Consider the following 26,446-nt stretch of genomic DNA (forward strand, 5'->3'; position numbering starts at 1 on the left):
AGTCCCTATTCACCGCGAAATCCGGAGCAAGGCTTTTAAGCTCTCCAAGTTTCAATTTCCTCCTTTGTCCAACAGGGATAAAGTTGTCTATTGAGCCCGGTTGTCCTGAGGATTAAGTGAGATGGTGAACAGAAAGGGGTTAGCACAGTGTGAGGCACAAAAAAAGCAGTGTTTTTCCTCTCAAGAGGCCTGACCTCCTTTCAGCCTCCTCCTCTCCTACACTCCTTCCAGCAGCCCTGGACAACCCGCTTCTCCCTGAAGCAGGCCTTCAACTTATACTCCTCAGGGGCACTGTTTATCCATACCTCCCTCTACCTCCAATATTCCCAGCGTGTCCTATACTACACTTTCTTGAGCCTCAGTTCTATTCTGCTTCCCAGTGACTGGTTCAGCCTTCACTAGCCTTCCCCGTTGTCTACTTACGCAGGCTTCTGCGTCAATATGGGACACGGAACACGAGTTCCTTGAGGAAAGGAGTTTTTCTGAGTAGCAGGTTGCAAAAGTATTCCCCTTCCTTGTCCGGCCTGTTTCCTTATTTGGAATGAGCCCAGTGGACTGGAATGGCTGAAAGGGCCTAATAGCTCTAAGACCTTAAACTGACAGCACTTTAAACAGCAGGGATCTTGTAGATTACCTGGGCCACCCTCTCCTTTTCCAGAAGGGGAAACTGAGGGCCCAGGAGGGCCTTCACTTAATGCTATTCTCTCTCTGGCCCCCGGGACAAGGCTACGCAGAGGGCATAGAGCCCTGTTTCCCTAAGTACGCCAGGGGAGACTCTCAGGCGTCTCCAGGGCTCAGGACGCCGGAAACACGTGTGTGCTCACCTACGTGTACACACGTGAGCACACCTACAGCAGCAGGGGGCGCTCGGGCCGGCAGGGGGCAGCACAGACCCGGTTTGCAATTACCGGGCGCAGCCCCCAGGGAGGAGGGCGTGCTGCAGTCCCGGCGGCGGTAGTGGTGGTGGCAGCTGGAGGTGCAGTCTCCCAGGTGGGAGGCGGGGGCTGCGGGCGCAGGAAAAGGCGCCTGGGGAGCGGGCGCTCAGCTGGGCCTCCTCTGGCCCCGGGCGCGGCGCGGCGAGGGGGAGTGAGCGCGCTGGGAGCACGCAGGCGCCCTGCTCCGGCTGGCCCTCGGCCGAAGCGCGGCGCGGGAGCAGCCCGCAGCCCGCCCTCACGCCCCCGGCAGCCCCGGACCCCCAGCGGCCGGCCGTCGGGAGCGATCCCTCAGCAAGCGCAGGCCGCCGGCCCGGGAGAGCGCGCGGCGGCGGCCGCGGGACGGCTTCGGGGCTCCCCGGAGCGCACCCTCCTGCCCGCGGCCACTCGCAGGCGGTGCTGGCCCGGCCGGCGCACCCCGCAGGCAGCCGGAGCGCGGCCTCGGCCTCGGCCTAGGAGGGAGCGAGACCCGGGCCGCAGCCCGCGGGAGGTGGCGCGGGCGGCTGCGGGCACTGACGGCGTCGCGGGGTGCTCCCGAGCGGCGGCGCAGCGGCGGCGGCGCAAGGGGCGGAGGCAGGGGGCGCCCCCGGCCAGGATGCTGCGGTTCCTACGCCGGACCTTTGGCCGCCGCTCGATGCAGCTCTACGCTCGGGGAGCTGCAGGGCGCGGAGCCGCCGGGCTGGGGGACGAGCGCGACGGGGGGCCGCGGGGGGGGCCGGCCGCCGCCGCCTCCTCGCCGCTGCCCGCCGCTCCCGGGGGCAGCGTGTTCCCGGCCGGCGGAGGGCCCCTGCTCACCGGCGGCGCGGCCGTGCACATCTCCGCCGCCGGAGCCGCCAAGGCCACCCTCTACTGCCGCGTCTTTCTGCTGGACGGGACCGAAGTGAGCGTCGACCTGCCGGTGAGTGACGAGGCGGGACCAGTCTGGGGAACTGGCACCCCGCGACCCTTGGGTTAGCCCCCCTCCTCCTATGCTTCTCTCTGGGGTGCTCCCCTTGTACCTTTCCTCGGATCCCCTCCCCCTTCTTCTGAGAGCACTCCTTAACCCTGTTCCCTCTCGAGTTACCCGCCCCGGTCTTTTGGGGCCCCATCCCTGGTCGGCGCCCCCTCCATGGCACGTTGCGCTGCTGTGTTACACCTTCCGTGGCTCCCACCTCGTCCTTTGGGCCTCACCCCTTCCCTAGCGCACCCACTCCCCGAGTCCCGAGTCCCCGCCCCCAGGCCCTGGTGACAGGTGTTCCCCTTCGTCGTCCAGATTCCAGCCGGGGCCTTCTTGGTGCTGGGTTATTGGTTAGAAAATGTCCAAGCAATGCGGCGCTGCCGTGGCGTGGCCCGCTTGTCCTACATCCCCCCAAAGTTGCCACCTTTGATGAGATGGCAGGGAGGACAGTCCCCCACGCTTGCTGCCTGACAGGTGCCCAACTTTGGGAGGGAGTCAGGGGACCATTTTCGTTCTCACCTCATTCCCTCTCCGTGTTCCACCCCCCACCCCCCACCCCAATGAGCCCCTCTGGTTCACACACTCGCAGGTGGTTGGGCGACTTGGGAACTAACTCTAGAATCGACTCTCTTGGACCTGGCCAACTTTGAGCCCGCAGAGCCCTTGCTGGGGCGCCAGGACTCGGGCCTGGAGCGCCGGACTTTACCCGGGTCTACGTGCTTGTGGCCTCCAAGGCACCCCGGGGTGGCGGTGGCGCCCGGGCTGGAGTCCTCAGCCATCCGCCCACAGGTGGTTGCACCCCGCCCCGCCCTAGAAGAGAGCTAGGCCAGCACTGCTGTCCCCGCCAGGGCATGCAGCTACCAACGCGTCTTTCTAGTCTCTAAGCGTCTTTCTAGCCTAGGGGCCAGATCTGATTAAATCAAATCTGCACATTAATGGGGCGCCTACTGTGCACCGGCGCTGCGGCAGAAGGTGCCTTTGGGAATCTGGGTGTGACTGACACAGCAGTGATTGAGCTTTAGGTGAATGTGACAGGTCTTCTCTAGGGTTTCAGGGGGCGGGGGGCTGGGGCGGGGTGTGGGGGGGAACATTAACATTCTCAGACTTCCAAAAAAAAACCATTTAGGCCCTCTGGGTTCTGAGAAATTCGATGGACTTCACGAGAGAACTAGGAACCTGTAAGGGTTTGAGATGGGAAAATCAGAGCCTGCCTGGCCTGGGGTTTAATGCGTCCTCGTGTAGGTTTAATTTCAAGACAGTTTCAATTTGTGACAATTTTATTTTTTAGCCCTTAGTGCTCTCCATAGGATATTATTTTGTTATGATAATACCCTTTTGGGGATTTTGTATTCATGGAAAAGGAGCTAACATTCCCGTGCTTTAGAGCTGTTGTCTAAAATAGCATTAAAATGCTGCTGCTGCCCAAGATTGAGGCTCTGTAGTTTTTATTTAGCCGGGAGAGGAGGCCTGAAGAACCGGGAGAAGTGCAGAGGGGGGCAGGCTGCCTCTGGAGTGGGCAGCTCGTGTGAGGAGAGGATGTGGCGTATTTTGGGTCTGGGAAAGGAATGGTCTCTTTGGCAACTTTAACAGTGCTCCTTGCTGATGGGTTGTTTTTTTCTCCTCTGTTCCCTGGGGATGGGCGGTTCATTTATAAAATGCATTGCTTCTGTCAGGTTTGTGGTTCAGGCTTAAGTGGTGTTTCTTGGATGAAAAATGCGAGCTGAGTAAAGTGCGTGCATGGTGCGTAGATCCAAACAGGTACTCAAATGAACAGGGCAGGGCAGGGCAGGAATGCTGACCTATTACAGCTGGGGGAGCCCTTTGGCGGAGGGGGGCAACCCAAAAGCTTTCTTCACTTTGTAAAATGCTACTTGATAAAAGAATTCACCAGGTTTTCTTATGATGGCAGATATTTTGATGCTTTAATAAGATGTGATTTAGTGAACCCCAAATTTTATTTGTACACATATACACACAATCTCTGTCCACAAGCAAATAAAAAGCAAAAGCTGGCCTTTGTCGTGTGAGCCCTCAGGGAGGAAAGATGAAGCAAAGTCGCCGGTGAGCTCCGATGTGAGGATTGCTCAGGTGTCACAACTGCATCACAGTCTCCGCTCGCCTGCCTAGATCAGAGTTTTAGTTCTTGTAATTCTCGGGAGTTACGGCGACGGCGCCCGGGGGCCAGGTCCCCATGAACTCGTGTGGCACATGGGCTCCTGCCTCAGACCCGTGTCACCAGACTCCCTTTGTGTGCCGTCCTTGTTGGCAGTTGGCCCTCTTGCCACTATTCTCCTCCTCTGCATCCCTGGATTTTTACCGTTTCCTGGGCTCTAGTGTCACACGGCTGCCTGTCAAGTAGATGGGATTTACCTTTGGCCTCCTTACCGCTAAGCTGGATTTTCTGTCCCCAGCCACTTCCACAGGCACTTGCCAAGCTAACTGTGGCTCCTTTGTAATTAAAACCCTCCGGTGGTGTTTGCCTCAGTCTTTGTTAAGCACATGAAAAGTGCTTATGCATCGTCATAAGCCACTTTTTTTTCAGCTCTGGTCCAGACACTTCTGTTCTGAAATTGCCTCGTCCAGTCAGCATGTATTGCGCATCTCCAATGTGCCAAGTGCTGTGCTGTGGACAGAAAGGTGAATGAGAGGTGGCCTTGGGGCTCTTGGGAAACATGTCATTTTATTCTAAGTGATGCTAGATGACCTGTGAGGCTCATCCAGACAGGGTGCTGGGGATGGACAGCCTGGGGGAATCGGGAGGACTTCCTGGAGACGTTGACGTTTGAGATGATAGGCTCTCAAATCCAGTGTCCCTTGTGCATTTCTAAAATAGCTAGTGTGTCACATTAACTTCTTGGCCAAGCCACAGCCCAGTAGTCCTGTCCAACGAGGGAAGAAGCAACTGTACCTGTCTTCCCCAGTGACCCTCTTCCGACAGGGCCTGGAGCCCCCTCGTCTGGTGGTCGGCTGTATCCCCTAGCACCCTTGCTCTGGCTAGCTGGTGGTTTCTCAGTCCTTGATAAAATGTGAATTAAAGGATCTTTTCTTTTTAAAAATCGATCTATAACGTGCAGTCTAACGTGGGTTGGCTTTACAAACCAGTTTCCAAGGGAGTCCTTGGCTTACTGTACCAACCAGAGTGCCACCCTGAGCCATCCCTCTTCAGAAAACCTGGGCTGGCCTTAAAGGTGCCTCTCCTTGGTTAGCCCAGCCCTCAGGAGTGGTCTGGTCAGAGCAGGTCAGGACTCCCTCGGCCTGCTCCAGACACTTTCCTTCTACTAATGCAGCTGAAGATCCCATTCGCGTGCTTGGCAGCGGCACCCACTGTTGACTCATATTAGCTCTGTGTTGACTAAATCCCTGGCATCGCTCTTGCTCGTGCGGCTGTTGCTCAGCCCCGTCTCCCCACTCCCCTGCATGCACAGTCTCCCGGCAGCTCCGTGTGCAAAGCTGTTAGGATGTGTGGTTGGCTGGTTCGCATTCCCACTCTGCCTCGGAGGGCACGGCTTTGTTGGCCAGTATTGCAGTCCGCACAATTGGTTTCATTGTCTCTGGAACTCCACGCCGACTCGCTGGGTACTGTGCAAACATGGCCAGTTTCAGGGTGAGCAGAGCTGTGGTTGAGTCTTGTTGGTTGCCTGGGCAGCCTTGGGCAGCCTAAGCTTTCTGAGCCTGGATTTTCCAGTCTTTAAAGTGGGGACGTTGGGAGGCTTGTATGGCAAGAAGGATACAAACAGCCTTAGTAAATGGCAGGTTGCTGAAGGGTTGCTGGTAGCTCGTAGTCTTAGGCTGCATATCTGCTCCTTGGCCTACTGAGAGGGCTTGGAGAAATTTCTGGTAATGAACATTACTCTGTGCTAGGGCAGTGAAACCTTGCTAGGCTCTCCTTTATTGGAAATTGGAAGTTAGATGTCATATGAGAGACAGTTTGTCAGTCTCACTTTGGATGAGAAAAGTGTACAACCCCTCCCCACCCCCCACCCCACACAGAAATGCAAGAGCTGAGGATTTTACAACTGGAACTTCTGATCCAACAAAACTTACATGATACAACACAGAGATCAGATGCCTGTTTGGGAGTTGAAAGGGACCCTAGACAACAGGTATCCCACCCACTATGCAGATGGGAAACTGCGGCCTGTGAGTATAAAGTACTTTCCTGTAGTTACTCAGTGAAGAGTTGGAGTGGGCTACTTTGGGAACCCCAATTGTCTAGCCTTTGGAGGTGAGCGCAGGATCAGTGGTGGGGAGGCGCTCCGACCCCCCAGGCCTAACGCGGGACTGTGGCGGCGGGGTGGGGTAGGTTCCTGGCAGCAGTTGCAAGCAGCACCCAGTCCCCTAAACAATGTGAAACTTCGGCAAAATGGCTCTCCTGACGTCAGTGGACACAAAGTTCTTCTGGGATTTTCTTTTCTCTGGTTAAAATGCCCAGAATTTCTAGTTCAACAGTTCAGAAAGCTGGACTTTTTTAAAACAAGTGCCCCGAGTGGTTCTGATGAAGGCGTTTTTCTGATGAAAACCACTGGCCCCACCATGCATTCAAACCTGCTGGGGCCGGGCTGGCGGCGGTGGGTAGGACTCAGGCTGGAGGAGGGACTGGAGACCAGTTATGCTGTTGCAACAGACCAGATGCCTGGCGAGGAGGGCCTGGCCAGGACAGGGGCAGAGTGCCAGAGCAGTTCGCAGGTGGAGTCAGTCGAGTGTGTGGGGGAGGAGTGTGGAGGTGTATTGGAGTCTAGCTTGGAGGGCAAGGGTAGCCTCACATTGGTTGTGGGAAGAAATGGGGGACCATAAAAGACACCCCTGAAAATAGGAAAAGGCAGCTCCTCATTTCCCCCATCTCCCAAGGTTCTGGCTGCCGTGCACACCTTGCCTTATCCTAGGTTACTGGGCAGCTTGCTTTTTTCCTGCCCCTGTGGGCAAAGGTGTTCGATGCTCCAGGTGGCCCTCCAGTGTTTACCCCACTCCCACCCTGCTCAGACCGTGAATGGGACCATGGTGAGGGAAGCTTTGGATACCTATATGGGTCATGAGTTTGTTAAAAATATCTTTTTTAAAATGACAGCAAACTCACAGTTATTAACAACCACACCTAAAACAAAAACAAAAGCAAACTAAGCAAACAACTAGAACAGGAACAGAACCACAGAAATGGAGATCACATGGAGGGTTATCAATAGATGGGGGGGGGGGGGAGAGGGAGAAAAGGTACAGAGAATAAGTAGCATAAATGGTAGGTAGAAAATAGACAGGGGGAGGGTAAGAATAGTGTAGGAAATGTAGAAGTCAAAGAACTTACATGTAGGACCCATAGACATGAACTATAGGGGGGGGATGTGGGAAGGAGGGGGTGGGCAAGATGGAGCGGAGTGAAGGGGGGGAAATGGGACAACTGTAATAGCATAATCAATAAATATATTTTTAAAAAATATATCTTTTTTTTGAAGGTGGGCTTGGGGTGGGGGTGTGGATGGTGACCATCCTTCCCAAATGGATGCAGGTGCAACCTCTAACTCTGGCTCCACACTTGTGGGTAGTGTTAACATGGGTGGGGCAGGGGGAGTCTGTGCAGCCTCCCCAGTGTGGGTAACGTGACCCTGCACTGGTCCAGCACTGAATAGATATTAACTCACCGAGCACTTTCAGGGGCATAATCTCATAATCTCACCGAATCCTGTCTCTGGCACACCGCTGTGGATGAAGGAATATGTCTGTTTAATTTTGAAATAGTGAAGAGGGGGGCAAGTAGAACTTCCCCTTAAATTCTTGCACAGGGACTTAGAAAAAAATTCACTGCGTAACCACAGAAATGCTCCACCTACGCTTTGTCCTCTCTAGGGCCTGGCTCCCTGCCTGCCCCCTGCATCCACTCTGCCTGGATGGAGTGGTCTCTCCTGCAGGAACCTGGTCAACTTTCCTCCTCCGGCCCATGGCAGCTGCCTGCGGTGGGGTCAGCTGCTCATCCCTCTTGGTGTTTTTTTCAGGTTGGCGTGTGCTTTCCCCCCTCCCTTTCATTTCACACTAGAACATGTTTCCAGCAGAACAATTAGAAAGTGTAGAGAAGCAAGAGAAGTTAAAACATCATCTAAAAATCTCATCAGAGATGACCACTGTTGAATTATGGTGTGTATCCATCTGTACCTTTTCCTTCTGTTTTTAAGTATAAATATGCATTTAAAATGGTGAATTTCTATGGATTGATGAATGTCCCTTTCTCCACTTCAGCACAATTCAGTAGGAACTGTACGTAGACCCCGATTTTGTGTCTCTTTGGGCTGGGCCCTCGCCCCGCCTTTTACATCCTCTGGGACCCTTGGCTGGGATGGGGCATCCCCAGTGGCCATCTGAGCTGTGTGCCTCCTGCTGCCCTGCTGGCTGAGAAGCAAGCTCCCCATGCTCAGAGTCCCTTCCCACAATCACCTCTGCTTTCTGGCAGGTTAAAGGTCCTGCAACTGTGGCCACAGAGTCCCCTTGCATCCCAGGGCTTGTGTTCTGAACACGTGATTTGGGGTGGTGCCCACCCTCATGCTCGCCCAGGGTTGCCCATGCTCTGCTGCCAGCCGCAGCCGATCTGGCAGAGGTGGGCCGCAGCCTCCCAGTCTCTCTCAGGTGTGTCCCCTCTGCCCCAGTTCCCTTCTGCAGCCTCTTTGGCTTCTCTCTAGAGCTGGAAGTATCTCACTAGTCCCGCTTGATTTTAATTTCGGGTTTATTTTTAATTGTTTTCCCCAATGTTTTTGTTCGCCCACCGTCTATTCTCTTCAGTCAGCAAAGGCTTATTGGGCACTTACGCTGCATTAACCACTGGGGCGGGAGTCAGGAAGGACGAGGTGGTTCCCCTCTAGAAGGGCAGACGGTGTGAACAGGTAACTCGTCACCCCACGAGACAGCGTCGTGCAGGGTGCCATTGAGGCAGGTTTGATGCCCAAAGTGACATCAGGTCGTTCCAGAGGAAGCACAGGAGTTCGGCTGTTAGATTTGCTGTGATGGGAAGGCGTGGGGGCCCAGCAGGTGCGAATACAGGGAGTGTGGGAGCCAGAAAAGCCCCTTCCCCGGCTCTGGCTCCTCGGGGGTAGGGGAGGATTATGCGCCCTGGCTGTGACCCTGAATTTTAAAGTATGAATGAGGGAACTTTGAAGAACAGGAGTGTCTTGAGCACTTAGGAAGGGCCAAGGCTTACTGAGCGTTTTGCCTGGTCCTGTGCTAAGTGTTTCACTGATTGTCTTGTTGAATCCTTACGAAAACTCCGATTGTCATCCCTGATTTGTAGAGGGGAGAATGGGTTTAGCACACAGGTGAAGGCACTCGCCCATGCCACATGGCTACTGCAGGCACTCTAGCATCCAGCTCAGGCAAGACAGTCTGGCTGGAGGAGATTTGTGGTCCGGGAGGGTCCTCCTGCTATCAGAAGGGGGAGGCGGGCTGAGCCTGCCACCCCCACCCCCGCTTCCCCCAAGGAGGGTGGGGACACAGGGTCTCAAGCCTCAGAATGTCGGTTCGCCCAGAGTGCATTCCGCTTGTGATGGTCACAAGTTGTCAACAGTGCGGTCAGAAGTAGGCTATGTTTTTAAAAAGTGCTTAAATAGAACCACGTTAAAATTACCAGAGGAAAGCATTTTCTGTATTCCCATTCTGCCACATTGGGAGTGGCTGGTTTCACTTTGTTCCCTTAAATCTTTGTGCTTTTGTATATATTCGTAAGCACAGTGTGTGTCCTCCCTCCTTCCCGCCATCCCAGCCTTCCTGACACACTTCTCACCAGTTTGTTACCTTCTTTTTGGTTTTTGTGCTTATTCTGAATTACTGAGATTCACCCCTCATTCTGTGTGTGTGTGGGGAGGTGTATATGAGTGAGACATGACTAATATCTATCTCTATTTGTCTCTTGGGGTTGGAGGTTGATAGCAGAGCACCTGGTATCTTCCCTGCTGGCCGTCCTTCCTCCAAGGCTGGCAGAGTCTGTGTGTTACTTCCCTTTATTGCCATGTCTGGAAAGGTCTTATTGTCCTCTTTATGCTTGGTCTCACAGGTGGCCTTGGGCCACTCAGCTAGTTGGTAAGTGTGGTGGAACCAGAGCGGAGTCTGGGTCCCTGACTCATCCTCCAGTGCTCCTCCCGACAGCCGTACTGTGCGCACCTAGCCTTCGTGTGTGCGCCTTGCAACTCCCTGGGAAGGGCAGAGTGCTTTGTGATTCAGAAGATCAGAATTCCCTGCACTAAGCCTCCATCTCTCCCGAACCTCTTTGCCTTTCAGCCCCTTGGCATCTGGGTTCTGCCTACCGCTTCTCAGCATTTGTTTTGCAGGTTCTTTCCCTCAAAGTCATTGCTTGCTGAGTGCCTTTTCTTTTTGAAGTTAAGAACTGGAAAATGACATCCCAGGGGTCCCAGGCTACCTGTGGGATCACCTGGAGCTTCCTTGTTTCCCTGCACTGAGCTCAGCCCCAGGTGTGCGGGCAGGGAGGACGAGGACCGCCTGGCTGTGCAGGTGCCTTCGGAGTTGGGTCCCTCCGCTCTGCCCTGGGGGCCTCCTCTGTACCTGGTTCGTGTTCCGAATGTTGTTGTCCATATCTGCCTTACAGGTGCTCAGGCAGGTGAGGTAGGGCTGACAGTGCCTCTCCTTTATCCTCCCTGCTCTCCTGTTTAGCTGCACCTGTCTTGAATTACGGATTTCTACAAATTGTGGTAAAATGTAACATAAACTACCGTTGTAACGTGTGCAGTTTAGTAGCATTAAGGACCTTCATGTTGTTGGGCAACCATCTCCACCGTCCGACTCCAGAACGTGTTCATCTTTCCAGACTGAGACTCCCCCTTTCTCCCTGCCCCCAGCCCCGGGCCACCACCACCATTCTGCTTTGTGTCTCTGTGACCTTGACTTCTCCGGGTGCCTCACGTAAGTGGGCTCATACAGTACTTCTGCGTTTATGTCTGGCTTCTCTCACTTAGCCAATGTCTTCAGGGTTCATCCCTGAAGTGCCAGAACTTCATTCCTTTTTAGGGCTGAGTAGTAGTCCAGGGTACGTATTTACCCATTCATCTGCATTATGGATTTCTGGGCCGGTCTGGGCCTTCCTAACTCAGTCCTGCCCGTTCACTAGTGGCACTGCCATTGGAGACTGGGATGTCCCCAGCCCTTCCTTCCTGGTTTTATTCTTGTCATTCTGGCATCTGTCCCCTGGGACTGTTCTCGGGGCCCATCTCCCTCCCAGGTTGTCTGGTTTTAGTTTTTCCTCTTGTATTTTTGTCTGAGTTGCTGGGTGTCAGCTAGCTCTCTGTGTAGCATATTCTCCAAGTTTTTTAATGATGAGATATAAATACGGAAGAGTGTCTACAACATGAATAGTTTAAGGAAAAATCATACAATGAACATTCATGTCCTCACCACCCAGCGTAAGAACAAAGACCATCACTACACTATGAACCTCCCACTCCCACTCCCCTCCCACTCTCCTCCCTGCTGCTTCCTGAGTTCGTCTTCCATCCCTTCCCTTCCCGTGGGTTTGCTGCACGTGACTGTTTCCCTAAACACTCTATTGTTAGTTTTGCATGTTTGTGAACCTTACATAAATGGAGTTTTCCCTCAGCACTGTGTCTGTGAGATGCACACGTGTTAATGAGGTGGCTGTAGGTGTGCCGTTGTGGGACTGTGTTTAAACGTATCTTTGTTGATGGATATCGGGGATGTTTCAGTTTGGGAGTGTTAGAAAATCACACGGCTTTGAACCTCCTGGAATTGGTTCCCTGGTGCCCACACACGAGCAAGCCTTTCTCCCGGGTGTGTACCGAGGATCAGAATGGTGGGGGGGGGGGGGGGGGGGGCAGTGCCTTTTAAGAGCATGGGGATTTTTTTTCCAGAGTCCCAGCAGCGTGTCAGAACGTCTGCTGATGCGTCTTCTCCATCACTTGCTTCTGTGCAGCTTCTCTGTTTCATTCTCAGTCTGATGGGGGTTAGGGGGAACGCCTTGTGGGCCCCACTTTTCCCCAGTAGTCAGCGGGGTTGCGTATCTCTGTGCGTGCTTATGGCCCATCTGTTTTTCCGCCCGGAATACTCAATCTGTGATTTTTGCCCTTTTTTTTAAGTTGAGTTGTATTTTTCTCTTGTGTCTCGCCCATCCCCTGCTGGTCGTTATGAGCTTGTCTGCCACACCACCTTCCTCTTCTGAGGTAGTAACCTCTGGGAACCCGAGAGAGAACTACTCTTAAGTCTCCAAATCACTATGCTCGCAGGCCCTTCCTCACTGAGTAGGAATTAATGTTTTGGCTTCAGTTTTGCTGTGAGTGACCTGAAGTTAGTTGCTGCTGGTGGCTTTTGGTGAGCCAGGTACACTCTGTCGTATTCACTTTAATTGTAAAGTTGGTGCAGGGAACTGGCCTCATTGAAAGCATCTGAGTCGGGGCATGCAGAACAAGAAGGCAGGTTCCTCGTCCTCGAGAAATTTGAGTGGGGATAATAAGTCACTCTACCCGGTGTGAAAAGTGCTACAGAGAGTTTTAAATAAGCTCAAAGGAAGGCCTAAGGTGAGGAGAGTGGAGGGAAAATGTATGACCTGGAAAATTTCAGAGAGAACAGCAGGAGAACAGCTTTCCTGGTGGCCAGATGGGCATTTGCAAAAGCACTGAGCCTTGAAATAATCCACCCAGGGGTCCGGCCCCTTGCTCCGGGCGCTGCCAGTGAGTGAGCGCCCACTGGATGTCACTTTGAAAAGTTTGGAACTCCATCTTTAAAAAGTTTTCAGTAGGTTTGTTGAAAGAGCATCTTTTCTTCTTGTGCATCCACCTTCTTGACCCTGGTTTGGAATGTCTCCGTGACCTTGGATTCTTTCTCTCCCTTACTCTACACTCTTCGGGGGGAGGAGACCCAGTGAGCCCTTCCCATCTCACCTGGATGGAGGTGCCAACAGACACTTTAGGGAACTCAGATTCAACGAACACTTCAGGGAGACAGGAGTCTGTGCAGACAGGAGGGCAGCGGGAACCACTGGGTTTCCCTCTCAGGGAGCGCTGGGAGACCACATGGTCCAAAGCCCCATTCTGGCCCTTTCCTGTCTGCCCGGGAACACTTGCTGCTGCGCCGTGCAGCCAGCTGCTGCTCACCTGTGGCAAATGAGCAGTAATTAGTGTGTAATAAGAGCAGTTTCCTGCACGCAGCCCTCCAGGCTCCTACTCTCAGTGGCCAAGTGACATTCAGCAAGGCTCTTCGCCTCCGAGACTCCCCTAGCTCTTCTGAAAGCCCACTGTGGTTCTTCCCCTGGCCCAGAAGAAACATTGCCTGCCCCGACGGCGGCCCATGAACTGGACGTGGGCTGTGCCCGGGCCAGCCCCGGTATGCTGTGAAGGCTCACGACGGTTAGTTATTAACCTGCTGCCCACTCTGGCAGCTTTTCACCTACTGTAGTCCTTCTTTTGTTCCTGCTTGCCGGGGCCTGAGACCCAGGGCCCACGCCACCTGCTCAGTCACTGCAGTCTATATCGGGCAGCATCAGTGACAGGAGACCGGTAGAGTGCAGGCTGGCTTGGAACTGGCCCCAGTTTGTGCCCCCCGGCCGGCAGTGGCAGATCCCAGGGGATCCTGGAGGGTGAAAGCTGAGCAAAGGAGACCTACATATGGGATAGTTTAATGGGAGAGCTGGGAACCCAAGGTCAGAAGTATTTGTTCAGGATACCGCCGTATTCTGCGTAGCGCTTATTTTGCTTTGAAACCCAGAAGTATTGTATTTAGTTTTGCTCTAAAAGCTGTGGTGGATAGTTCCTCTTCATTAAAGAGACCCCTGAAGAAAAATGCAAAAATTGCATTTTCTGGAAGGGAGAGAATTGTTTGTACTTGAATTACTGCGACATGTCATTCATCTTAGTGACGCACTTCAGTGAATACGCCCGTCCACATACATGAGTTTTCTGGGTGGTCACGGTTGATTCTGTTTACTGATAAAACCTGTTTTATTTCAGCTACTTCGTTTATTTACTAAAAATGACAGCAAAAATTACGGATCATCTGGTGTGTGTAAGACCTTGTGAGGAATGTGACAATGGTCAAAAATGTGGGCTGTGCTTACAAGGAGCTCGTGGGGGGTGGGGGGTGTAATTGTTCCCTAATTGCATGCATATTGCCAGGCCCTCTTAAAAACGAGAATGAACAACTTTAACCATAATACCTGGCAGAATGACTTGGGCACCATCGAAGCTGGACAGGTGAAGCCGTGTGGGGATTCCATGGAAGGAGCAGTGGACTTCCACTGGGGATGGCTTCAGGGGAGGGGCTGGGGGTGGTGACTGTTGGGTCAATTTTGACCTTGAGTGGCTGAGGCTGGCCAGGTGGAAGAACAGTGTGACCAGCCTCACAGAAGAGGGCGAGGGGAGGATGTGTTTGGAAAACAGAATGCAGCTGATGGGACGCTGCAGCAGGGGAGGCGGGAAGGGAGGCTAAGGCCACTTGCAGTTCGACTCTGCAGGGTAATTGAAGGTGACGGTCAGGCCAAGAGGCTGTTAGCTGCATTGCAGGTCTAAACTAGGTGGTACTGGGCATGGGCGGGAAGGGCAGGTACAGTGAAGTCCGAGGACTTGGAACCCAGTGGATTTGGAGGCTGAATTTAGGAGTGGGAGTGATGGAGTAGCCGAGGGGTAACCGCCCCCACCCCCGCCGACCCGCCCAATTTGTGCTTGGCAGGGTGGTGAGATTGAGAACCTCAGGGCGGCGCAGCGAGAGGGAGGGGAGGGGCCCTACCTGGTACCACATTTGCTTGGTTCTTGGCTTTGTCGAGTTTGCAAATGTAAGATGTTTTTGGCATTTTCTTTCTTTAAAGATTTTCTAAAAATTGATTTGAGAGAGAGAGAGAGAGAGAGAAACATCGATATGCCATCCCACCCGTCCACGCATTCACTGGTCGCTTCTTGTACGTGCCCTGATCGGGAACCAAACGTACAACCTTGGTGTATCATGACAATGCTGTACCCAACTGAGCTGCCTGGCCAGGGTTGCGTTTGGTTTCTTTAAGAGGTCCTTCAACTGGTATAAGCTTTAAGGTGCCGCAGATCCTGGATTCAGTCCTGGTTGTGCTTTAGATGAGGCCAGTGGGAGGGGCCAGCAGGTCGGACACCTGGAGAGGAGGTCTGGTAAGGGTTTGAACGCCAGTCATGTCTCACAGGGCCAGCTGGAAGGCTGACACCGAGTGACAGGTGCTGACGTCTGTAGACGGTCGAAGCTTGTTTTCTGCGTGGCCGCTGCCTATGGATGATCTCAGCTCCTAGAGCCCCTGAGCGTGGATGCTAGTGCTCCTGCTGCTATTTCCAGATGAGAGAAGGGAGGCAGTCCATAATCTAGGCCACTCTGCTCTGTTGTCTCCCGAACCTGGCTGGGGTTGACACTTTCAAGGCAGTAATAAGATAAAGAAAATTTCAAGAGCAAATAATGAAGAGGCCCAGGCATTTATGGGGGCGGGGGGTGGGTTGCTGCTGTACAGCACCAAACTGGGGGCCAGGTGGATACCAGACTGAGTCAAAGATGCATCCGTTTTCTTAAGCAACTGCCAGCTTAGTGAGAAGATAATGTCTTTTGCGTTTGCAGAGATCTGTACAGCTGTTCAGTGCTTTTACCCAGTTTTCTTGCCTGAGGAGGAAGAGCCAGGGCAGAAGAGGGCGGGGGAAAGTGATCTGCCTCACATTTCCGAGGACAACTGCGAGTCAGCTCTCGTCGGGCAGAGCCCTGGGATGGCCGTTGCTGCACATTTCAGGTGCAGAAATTGCTGTCTGGGAAGAGGGGCCCAGGGAAGAAAGCAGGACTTGAGTAATTCATTGAACGTCGTGGCTCTGAATCCCAGTGTGGGTCACCTTCATCTCAAGTGTTGACCTCAGAACGATGGCGGTTCCCGGAAGATGGCTCGAGAAGGGTGATGAAGACGCATCACCCCAACTGTATTAAACTGCACCCAAACTACATGCTCAACCAAACTGCATTTTAAAACTCATCTTTTTGCATTCACACTCATTATGCTGTGTGAAATAAACCTCATACAAGGTTTATTTGCAGTTCCAGAACTGGCAAAACTAACCTGTGGAGCAAACAAAGGGGGAGAGCTGTTGCTTCCGGGGAGTGGGGAGGACGGAGATCAACTGGGCGTTGGCCCTGGGAACTCTGTGGGGAGACGGGAATGTGCTGATTGGTATGGGTGTGGGTTGCACAGCTGTTTTCCTGTCAAAATGGAACAGCTCAGATTTGTGCATTTTGATGTAAGTAAATTTGCCACCATCCCCCAAAAAGGCATATTAAAAAAAAAAAAACTGGGTGGAAGGCCAGGGGGGGAATGCGTAGAGGATAAGATGATAGAGAATGTTGGTAAACGTTGAGGTCAAGTGACAGGGGTTTACTATATTGTTCTGTCTTCTTTGGGTTTGTTTGAAATTGTCCATAATAAAAAGATTTTTAAAGAAAGGGCGTCGTACCAGATGATCTTCATTAATTCGTCCAGGAATCTGACCTGTTTGTTGTCCTTGGAAAAGGCAGACTCTCGGGCCCTCGGAAAGGTCCCAGCCACCCTGGCCATGGTCTGGACTTATCACTTTCTGCTGATTGGTGGCCATGAAGTTTGAACTTTGGCTTCTTCATACTGGCACCTGTCACCACCCTGTCCTTTTGCCTCCTTTGCTGTCCCTGCGATCCTGGAATGGGCCCTACCCCCCTTCCGTGGGACTTTGACCATAGCACTCCACCTGAGGCTGGTGAGGCTGCCGCCCTCTTATCTCTGACTCCTCTTATCTCTGACTCCTTGAGGCCTCTGGGCTTCGAAGTGCTTCAGGGCTGTGAGTGAATCCACAAAAGGTGAATTCACTTGGGTCTCATTTCCTTTCCACCACGTGTGTGCCTTTGCTCAGAGACACAAGGTCTCTGACTGGGAGGAGCACCATCCTCTTGTCCCCATGCAGCTGTGAAAAAGTACATGATATGTGATTCCAGGCCAAACAAATCTGTGGTACCAGTGGGGAGGAAGGAAGGGAGGGAGGAGAGGAGAAAGGAAGGGAGGGAGGAGCGGGTAGAAATTGGGAAGAGGCGCCCAGGGGCTTTGGGAGGCAGGTCATGCTCTGTGGTTGACCTGGGGGGGGGGGGCACACGTTTGCTCGCTTCTGCTACTTCCTCGCGGTGCATGTGCATGGCCTGCATACTTTTGTCTGTGTGAGCCCAGTTTTAATTAAAAAGTAAACTAGAGGTCTGTAAAAGGCTTTTAAAAACAGTCACATTTCAGGTTAAAAAGTTCATATCTGTAGACTTTCTTTAAAAAAAAATTGGAAGATCTGATCGCACCATCTGAATTCCCATAGAGCAGCAGTTGGCCGGATCAGTGTGGGGACTGTCCCCCATTCCTCATGACCCCGTTCACTCATGGGGTGTTCCCTCTCTGTGCACCTTCCAGGGTGAATTTCTCAAATGCCCGGCATATGGGTGACACCTTGTGACCCCCAGCAGATTTTTGTCCCGCTCTGACATTCTGCAGGTCAAAAAGGGATTCGGGCGAGGCGGTTCAGTGCCTGGCTCAGTGGCAGTCTTGTCGGAATACCTTCTGGCATGGATTTGAAGTCCATGGGTACCCCAGTCTTGTGTGAGAAACCATTCCAGCCGAATCAGTTCTGCCTGAACTGGGGCCTGAACTGGGGGAATTGGCGTGAGCTTTTGATCCACCCCTAGCAGTTAAAGATGAGAAGAAGTTACTGTAGGTGTACCTAGGTGTTGAGTTCTGTTAAGTCATTTCCTATTTGTGTTTTCTGTTTGAAGAAGCATTTCGTAACAGTACTAGTTAATGCTTGGTATTCAGTTGTTGCTTTAAAAAAATGCACATATGATTAGAAACATTTTTTCTTAGTTAATGAGTGAGGAAAGGCTAACTTCTTGTGTGGTGAACTGGCAGGCAGCATTCTTCTCTCCAAGGCTCACACTCACTAAACCACATACCCCAGGGGAATTAGCCTGATAATTCCATCTTTACAATCCAGGCCTACGGAGAGGCTGTAAGCATCACACCCTCCTTTCTGCATTTGAATGTGTCATTCTCTGCCTTCTTGAAGGAGATGTTTTTTAAAAAGACTACTGACTCACAGAGAGAGAGAGAGAGAGAGAGAAAACAAGTAGAAAAGAAGAAAAATCAAAGGCCGACCATAAAAAGACAGCTTTATTTGGATGCCCCATCAGATGAATGGATGGGGGTGCCTCATTTATAGCTTTATGACCTTAACTGCCAAGCTCACCATAGACAAGGTTACAAGTTTTATGTGCTTTTCTACTCATTAACCTTTCTGATACTCATACGCACACAGAGCCAAGTAAATAGCCCCGAACTTCTGTGCGTAGCCATTGGTGTGGTCACTGAAAACATGAAAATTCAGGCACGTGTGCTGGCTGGGTTCAGTGTGCATACTTAAGGAATACCGGCCATGGGTGGGACCCAAGGAAGTGGGCTGCAAAGCTGTGCTGTGGCTCAAGCAGCGTCCAGGCTGTTGGGCAGAGGCCTCGCCATCGATTTGGTCCCTGGAGCACATGCAAAGTGTCCACAAGCCACCTGCTACCCAGCAAAGGGTCTGGATCTCCAGAGGGATGTGGTGGGGAGTTCCTGGAGCTTAGAGTGAGTGGTCCTGGCACAGCCCTGGCTGGCTCTGCAGGGAGCCGGCTGCGACCATGCTGGACGAGGCCTTCTGCATGTGTTTTCGTCTCAGCCTCGCTGTCACTTGGGGGAATGGGCCCCGTGTTATCTCCACTTTACAGGCAAGAGACAAGACTGTGAAAGGTGAAGGGGCTTTGCTGGGATCCTGTTGTGAGTGGTGGAGCCCAGATTCACGCCTGTGCTAACTTGAGGCCATGTTCTCCCCTGTGTTAGCCAGCTCGGGCTGCCACAACTAAGTATCACAGTCTGGGTGGCTTCAACCATGGGGATTTCTTTTCTCACAGTTCTGGAGGCTGGAAGTCCAAAATCAAGGTTGGTCTCTCTGAGTCCTCTCTCATTGGTTTGTAGATGGTCACCTCTCCCTGTGGCTTCAGGTGGTCCTTTCCCTGTGCAGGGCCGGGGGCAGGGGTGGGGGACACAGTCAGATAGGATTAGGGCCCACCCTAATTAACTCATTTTAACTTTATCACTTCTTCAAAGGCTCTATCTCCAAAGATAGTCACATTCTGAGGAAGTGGAGCCCATGACACTCCCCTGTTACTGAGACCCCATAGAGGTCACCTTCCTCTCTGAATGAGCATGCTACCCAGAATGGGGCCCCCTCGACCCCAGGCATGTTCTGTGGACGAAACCTGGGGCCAGGCCCTGTTAAACCTGTCTTCATTTCATCCTCAAACTACCCCCCAGGAAAGAAATTTCCTGATGCCAGACTCGACCTGAGCTGAGTAACCGAGGTGGGACCCAGACCCCCTAGAGCCCCTGCCCCACGGGGTGTGCGGTGACACCCGGACTGTGCTTTCAGAGCTGGAGAGGGCTCCAGCGAGAAAAGGGGCACAGTCCTGCCAGGGCCGCGTGGTTGTGGAAGCTTCCTGTGCGCGAGGCAGTGCTGACCTGCCTGACTTTGCAAATTCAGTCGCATACCTAAGTTGCAGGATGGGTGGGGGCGGTCATCCACTCGAAATTAGTTCTTTCTCTTCCGGTCTCTTGGCTGGGTGTTCTGGGAATTCGTTGCATGTTTACTTGTGTGGAGCTATTCGCTTTCAGAACTGCACGGAGGGGGCGTCTGAAATCTGGCTGCAGAAAGTAATTTGGCAATTTATTTTCAGGACTGCCCTTCCTCCAGCAGCTTGTTTCAAACTCCACCTCTGGCACCAAGACATCCATCATTTTAATTGCATGTTACTGTTTAGTCAGGCACAAATTTGTTTCATTTTGTTTTTTCCTTTAGCCTGTGTGGTTTAGGATGTTTCTTATTTTTCCTGGTCCACCATCGTAAAAAGCCAGAAATACTTCCCCCAAACCAAGCACTTTTTATAGTCAAAGAGTTTTTAACATTGAGAGTGCTCTGGGGTTGCTTTTTTTTGGTGTTGCAGTTTTGGTTCTTGACCTTTCAGAAGCAGGATCTCTAGGCTTGTAATCCTAAGAAAGAAAAATGTGTTGGTCCCCACGTCAGAAGGCTCACACTCTGTTCCAGGCTCTGCCGCGGCTTCCTGGCAATGGGACCTGCCTCTGGCCTCATTTTACCCATTTGTAAAATGAGGGACTTGAATGGACTGATTTCTAGAACATCACTTACTTGGTAACTTGGTCGCTGAGGAGGGCTCCGTACCAAGCCCTGGTCACTGTGGCCACCTGAGGATGTCCACCGAGGAGCCGTCCTGCTTCACTGTCAGATGTTTTTATTCTGCTGGGTCTCAGGTTATGGTGCTTTAGTTCAAGGTGAAAAGTCAGTCCTCTGTCCCTCAGAAATGTTCTCAGAGATTAAAATGATTGTGTCCATGAAATTAGGTAGGGTAGAATATTATTAACCTGGTATCCAAAGCTTAAAAAATTGTAGCTTTCATTGCTACAGATGCTTTCTTTCTCGCTGTAAAAGTCTGGTAATTGTGACTAAGTCGAGCGCCAAGTGCAGTGGCGTAGCCTCGGGGAGAGGGATGAAATGTGACGAAAGGCCTGTTGGTAGGTCCTGGGTCAGATTCCGACAGGGGCCTGCATATCGCGGTTTGTTGTCGTGATGTGGAAGAAAATTCACTGTTGACACATCGGAGTCACTTCCCCCGCTGACAGCCCACAGCATTTTCTCTTTCACTGTGGCCGCGGACTCCTCTTCCAGCCCGTGGCTCCGATTCTGCAGGACAGGCCCAGGCCCGGCTGTGCTGCACTCACCCACCCCCAGCTCCTTGGCAGTTTGTGAGGTTTCCTTCAAGTTCAAGTGCACAAAGCCGAGAGAACAGTGATGAAGCCCTCATGTGCACAATACCTATTTGGTATTATCTTTCTGGAGTATTTTAAAGCAACTCCCCAGACGACTTGTCGTGTAACCTGTAAATATTGCAGTGGGTATCTTTTCGATACAAATGCACAGACACACTGTGTGTCTGTCTATAGCAGTGCCGTTCTCATACTCAACAAAATGAACAGTGGTTCCTTAATGGCATCGAATGCCAAGTCCTTGTTCTGTTGTCCCCAGTCATCTCAAAAAACATTTCACGATTGCTTTGTTTCGATCAGGAGCTAACTACAGACCACACTTCACATTTGGTAAATAGTGTCTCGTCAGTCCCGTTCAATCCATCACGGTCTCCTCCTCTCTTTTCAGTCCAGTTACTGAGTTCTCAGTGTGTGGTTGGTGCCCGTGAGTACGACCGCCTCAGATACTCCAGCCCTCAGGTTTAATGTCTTTCTCCTAAACAGAGTTAATGGCCTTGAGAGAATAGCGTTTTGGTTTATTTATCCTGGTGGCTTTTCGGGAGAATTCATATGTTTATTATTCTGCTTTCTTATCTCAAGCAGGTGATACCGAAGTTAGTCTCCCAGTGCGGGGATTTCCTAAGAAACATTTTAAAGTTACGACAAGCTTTTCCCTACACACACACGTGCCACGCACACGTGCTGTATCTGTGTATGTGTACGGTTTTCATTCTGGGTATCTAGTGTCGCATAACTAACTCTCCCGATGCTTAGTGGCTTAAAACAACAACCATTTTTCATAGCTCCTGGATTTTGTTGGTGAAGGATTCGGGTGGGGCTCAGCTGGGAGATTGTGTTGCTCCTCGTGGCATTGACCAGGCACCCAGAAGTACTCTCCTGGAAGACAGGCTGGTGTGGAGGGGCCAAGGGGCTGCTCCACCTGCTGTGCACCTGGCAATGATGACTGGAAGGCCGGGGTCAGCTGGGACAGTTGATGGGAACACCCGCTTGTGGCCTCTTCAGCAGCATGGCCATCTCAGCGTAGCTGGACTTTTTACATGCTGCCTGGCTCTACCCCTGAGCAAGCATCCCAAGAGCAAGAGAACTGTCACCTCGCCTCGGGAATCACAAAACGTTACTGACACCATCTTGTATTTGGTTGAAGCAGTGCCATACTCTTCCAGATTCAGGGAGAAGTGCAGAGACCTTGCAGCCCTGTTGGTGAGCACCACAGTTTAAAAGACATAATGCTGAAACTAACACCTTAGGTACTTGCCACCTGGGACCTTTTTTAAAAAAATTATTTTCATTTTATGTTTATGTTTAAAGATTTCATTTAGTTATTTTTAGAGAGCGGGGAAGGGAAGAAGAGAAACATCAGTGTGTGATTGCCTCTCACGCGCCCCCTACTGGGGGCCTGACCCACAACCCCAGCACGTGCCCTGACTGGGATTCAAACTGGCCACCTTTTGGTTTACACACTGGTACTTAATCCACTGAGCCACACCAGCCAGGGCTGTTTTTCTTTTTCTTTTTTCTTTTTCAATTAGAGTTGACATTCAGTATCATTTTGTATTAGTTTCGGGGTTTAGCATGGTGGCTGACATGTATGTAATTTGTGAAGTGATCCTCCTGATGAGTCCAGGACCCATCTGGCACCACACAGGTGTTACAGTATTGTTGACTCTGTTTCCTGTGCTGGGCTGGACGTCCCCGTGATGATTCTGCAGCTGTCAACTTGTAACACCTGGCACCTGGGACGTCCCCGTGTACTTGCCTGTCTTTTGCTACAAGATGGGGACCGCTGGGGTGGGAAAGAGCTGCCTTAAGAGGCTATTCAGGGCAGTCTCCTGCTCCTGTTCCCATCCCCATCCCCCATCACTAGGGGTGTGAGGGGACTCGGTGGCGCAGAGGGCAGTATGACAGGTTACGTGACTCACCTTATAATAAAGGTGGCATGGAGGGGCTCCCGGTCTGGAATTCGTCCAGTGGACCTCTGTGGTAGGGGTGTTGTCGGGGACTCTGTTCATAATGTCCCTGACAGTAGGAGTAGTGTAGTAAAATAGACCCGATAGTAGCACCACCCAGAAATCAAAGCGTATTCCTCACGTGCTGTTTTGATGTTTCACACTGAGTGAGAGGCACAACAATTGGAGTGTTGGGTGAAACCAGTTTCAGGGCAGCCAGGATCCAGTGGAGTTAGGTGTCAGGACTTCATCCAGCATTTTGGGGAATAAAAGGGAAACCCCCCCTTAAACCAACTATTGAATCCCTTGTGTTATGCATGCGTGGAAGGAGCCAGAAGGAGAGAGGAATTGAGGTCACTAGGAGGTGTTAGGCATTCCACGTTGATTGAAAGAAGGTTCATACAGGATCGCGGCCAGTGGGGTCGTTGAATTCTCGCAGCAGCCCTGTGAGGGAGGTGCTGTTAGAGAAACCAGTGAGAGCTTTGACCCTCTGCTGAGGTGTAACTACAGCTTGGCCCAAAGACAGTTTATCGACAGAGGCTGATCAATAGTCAATCAATAATGCAATGCGAAGTATTGGTGTTTTAAAGTGATCTCTCCGGTAGTTGAAGGCGAAGTGGCTGTATTCTGTGGAGCCGTGGTGAGACCTGAAATTCGCCTGCCTGGACCTCTCGCAGCACAGCGAAAGCCCCTTGCCCGTGGGGCACAGAGAGCTCTGGTGGTGGGTGGAACTGACCAGCAGGTGCCTCCTTGCACTGACTCGCACAGCACGGGGACAGTCACTGTCTTCTAAGATTGTTCTTGCTTCCTTTTTGATCAAAATTACGGGCAGTTGTTCTTGTTGTTTCCTCTGATTGCCAAGGGACTGTTAGCCAGGCAAGTCAGGAAATTAGTAACATGTGCTCTGCTTTACCGGAATTGGATTTCCAAGAGCTGCTCCGGCTATTGATGTCCCCCTCACTGCAGTGGCTTGGCTTCCGTGTCCGTTCGCGAGCCAGTAATTTACTTTCCACTCTGCCTCCCCACCGTGGGATCTGTTTCTGTTGGACCACGTGGCCTTGCAGCCCAGCTGTAGCGCAGGCCATGCATGAGGTAGGCACTCAGGAGCTGTGTGTTGAATTGGGCTTGAGAAACTTTTCTTGGCTGCAGGACATGTGGCGTGTGCTTGAAAAGGCAGAGGGGCAGGTGAGCCAACTAGAGAAGCGGTGGGGTGAGGGAGAAGGAACTCGTCCTAAGAATCTGAAAGGCTGGGTCCTGATTGCAGTCCTGCCACTTATAAGCAGTATGGACTTGGCCACATCAGTTTCTGAAGCTAAGTGTCCTTCTCTGCAAAACGGGGTCATGGAACCTTGATAAACCATGAAGCGCTCTTCAGTTGGACCCAAACCAAGAATCATACCCCTAGACCGATGAGCCCGCTTCACTGTCAGTTGGAAGGTGGAATTTACAAGCTGCACAGCCTGGCCTTACCTGAGCAGGTGAGGGGCCCTTGTGCAGGGTCTTCGCACCGTTACATTCCAGTGTTGAGTCACTGAATCTTGCTGAGGGCTAAGATGGTACAGTAGTGCCCCCTCATGCACAGGGAATATATTCCAAGACCCCCAGTTGATGCTGAAGCTGCAGATAGTAAGTACCAAACCCTAGATATACTGTGTTTTTTCCTGTATATGTATACCTGTTATAAAGTTGAATGCACCATAGGCACAGTAAGAGGTTAACAACAAAAACTAATAATAAACTAGAACAACTATAACAACATAGTGCGGTGTGAGTTATGTGGATATGTCACTCAATGCGGGGGTCCCTGGCTGACGTCTCTGTGTAGGTTTTAGGTTCGGTGCTGTCTAGTGCAACAATGAGAACACCTATTCCGCCTGTCCTCCCCCCACAAATTTCTTCCCTTTTCCACCTTAACTAAACACTTACCATGTACCGAGGCCGTTACTTTTGCAATTTAAAGTGTGACAGCAAAACTAACACAAATTTCTTTTTCTTCACAGATAGAAGATGCATTCTTACCATAGATCTTAGCAACCTTAGCATACAATTTTTTTTTTCCTTAAGTCAAGGAAAAAAACCTTTTCACTTTGGGGAAGCACGGTACTTGACAGCGCATCTGATTGGCCAGCTGGTCTTGAGCTTCAGGTCCACTATGAAGTAAAATTTGACCCCCGAGCACTGCTGTACTTGACGGTCGATGCCATAACCGAGATGCTTACCACGAGACCGACAGGCAGGGGAGCGTGCACCGTGTGGATCCGCAGGGCAGGGATGAGTCACGTCCTTGGAGGGACAGAGCTGGACCACTCACGATTTCACCACGCTCTCAGAATGGCACACAATTTAAAACTTAGGAATTATTTCAGAAATTCCCTTTTAATATTTTCAGGCTGCAGTTGACTGCAGGTAATTGAAACTGTAGAAAGTGAAACCTTGGATGGGGGGCCGGGGTGCTACTGGATGTCTCAGGAAGAAGTTCCAAGGTCTCTCTATTTGGTAATTTCAGACACTTGTGTCTGTGACACCCTGCAGTAAACAGTTTGTATTTGTTTAGGACGACTTGGTAGCAGTGGCAGTGGGGACAGAGACCCCTGGGCCACTTCGTGTGTGTGTAATGAAGAGCTGATTTCCTATGAGACTCATGGAAAACTAGCAAGTTATCATATTGTGAGGGTGGGGGTGGGGAGCTGGGAACTAACCGTGAAAATGAGCATTTCCAGGAAATAGTTAACACGGGCCTTGAGGCAAGTGCCTTCTGGAAACTGTTGACCAGGAAACCAACTTCACCTGAGGTTATTTAAACTAGGGGTGTTAAGAACTTACAAAGGAAGGAATTGATCTCTAGGGACCAAAATGTATTTACAAAAATCCCCAAAAGACACTGGCTTCAGTTTTCTTTAGTTGGGACTCCTAGACTGGTATATATCACGGATTGCCTGTGCCTTGATTTTGGTTAAGCATTTGGCAGAAGGCACATTTTGTTATTCTTGTGGACAGGTGAGAGAAATAGATGGAACTAAATATTAATTCCTTTGTGTTTGTAGGACACCACGGTTACAGTGCATGCACAGTCGCTTTCTTGCTTTTTTATTAACGCAATGACTTAACAAGGTTGATAGGGCAAATGACAGCACCCCATTTTTCAGATGAAGAAGCTGAGACTCGGGGTGGGGGGTGGCCAAAGATCGCTGTCAAATTGCTAGAGATGAGACAAGGTAGAACTGGACTTCCAGCCCAGCCTCTGCCCCTGAGAGTCCCTCCCACACGTGGCGCTGTGGTGGCACAGTTGTGAGGCCACCGCCAGGTGGGTGGCTTTGGTGCTGGAGGACCAAAGGAAGGTACCGCACCCATCACCGACCCTCCGCTCGCCCCCGCGTACCAAGTTTCCCACATGTTGTAAAACTGGGATCCATGACTGATACATAGATAACAGCCGGGGACTCATATTATTCTTAACAGGATAAATCATGGGGCAGTTTAAATTAGATGAAATTTAGTTGGAACAAGTGCAAAAGCCTGCACTTCGTTTTAGAAACCATCTATCACACAGTTATTTTGGTTATTTTGTAACCCATGTGTAAACGTCCAGAACTTGATAATATTTTGCATGTATAAGGTGTGGCATTTTCATTAGCCATAAGGATAGGCCACAGTGTGGCATGCTTTCCAAAACACCAGAGTTCTAGTCTGCATAGAACAGACCGGGATCCAAGAGGGGAGATGGTGGTGCCAGGGTTCTGCACCCAAGTCCCGGCTTTCTCTAGAGAATTCCTGGCAGAAA

General features: G+C 51.5%; 1 protein-coding gene across 5 annotated transcripts in view; it reads left to right on the top strand.

Moving 5' to 3' along the window:
• Positions 1-909: 909 nt before the first annotated feature.
• The window catches only part of EPB41L4B (erythrocyte membrane protein band 4.1 like 4B), a 119,506-nt gene continuing 93,969 nt past the window's right edge, over positions 910-26,446 (top strand). For 3 of the 5 annotated variants that reach the window (XM_053921966.2, XM_053921970.2, XM_053921968.2), the window contains exon 1: positions 911-1,830. In XM_053921966.2, coding sequence (XP_053777941.1) covers positions 1,528-1,830 — 303 coding nt within the window. In that variant the 5' untranslated portion in view covers positions 911-1,527. Of the gene's footprint in view, positions 1,831-26,446 lie in introns of all 5 variants that reach the window. The other 2 variants (XM_053921964.2, XM_053921973.2) reach the window with 2 other exon arrangements.

The sequence above is a fragment of the Desmodus rotundus genome, chromosome 1, assembly GCF_022682495.2.
Source record: "Desmodus rotundus isolate HL8 chromosome 1, HLdesRot8A.1, whole genome shotgun sequence".
Taxonomy (NCBI): domain Eukaryota; kingdom Metazoa; phylum Chordata; class Mammalia; order Chiroptera; family Phyllostomidae; genus Desmodus; species Desmodus rotundus.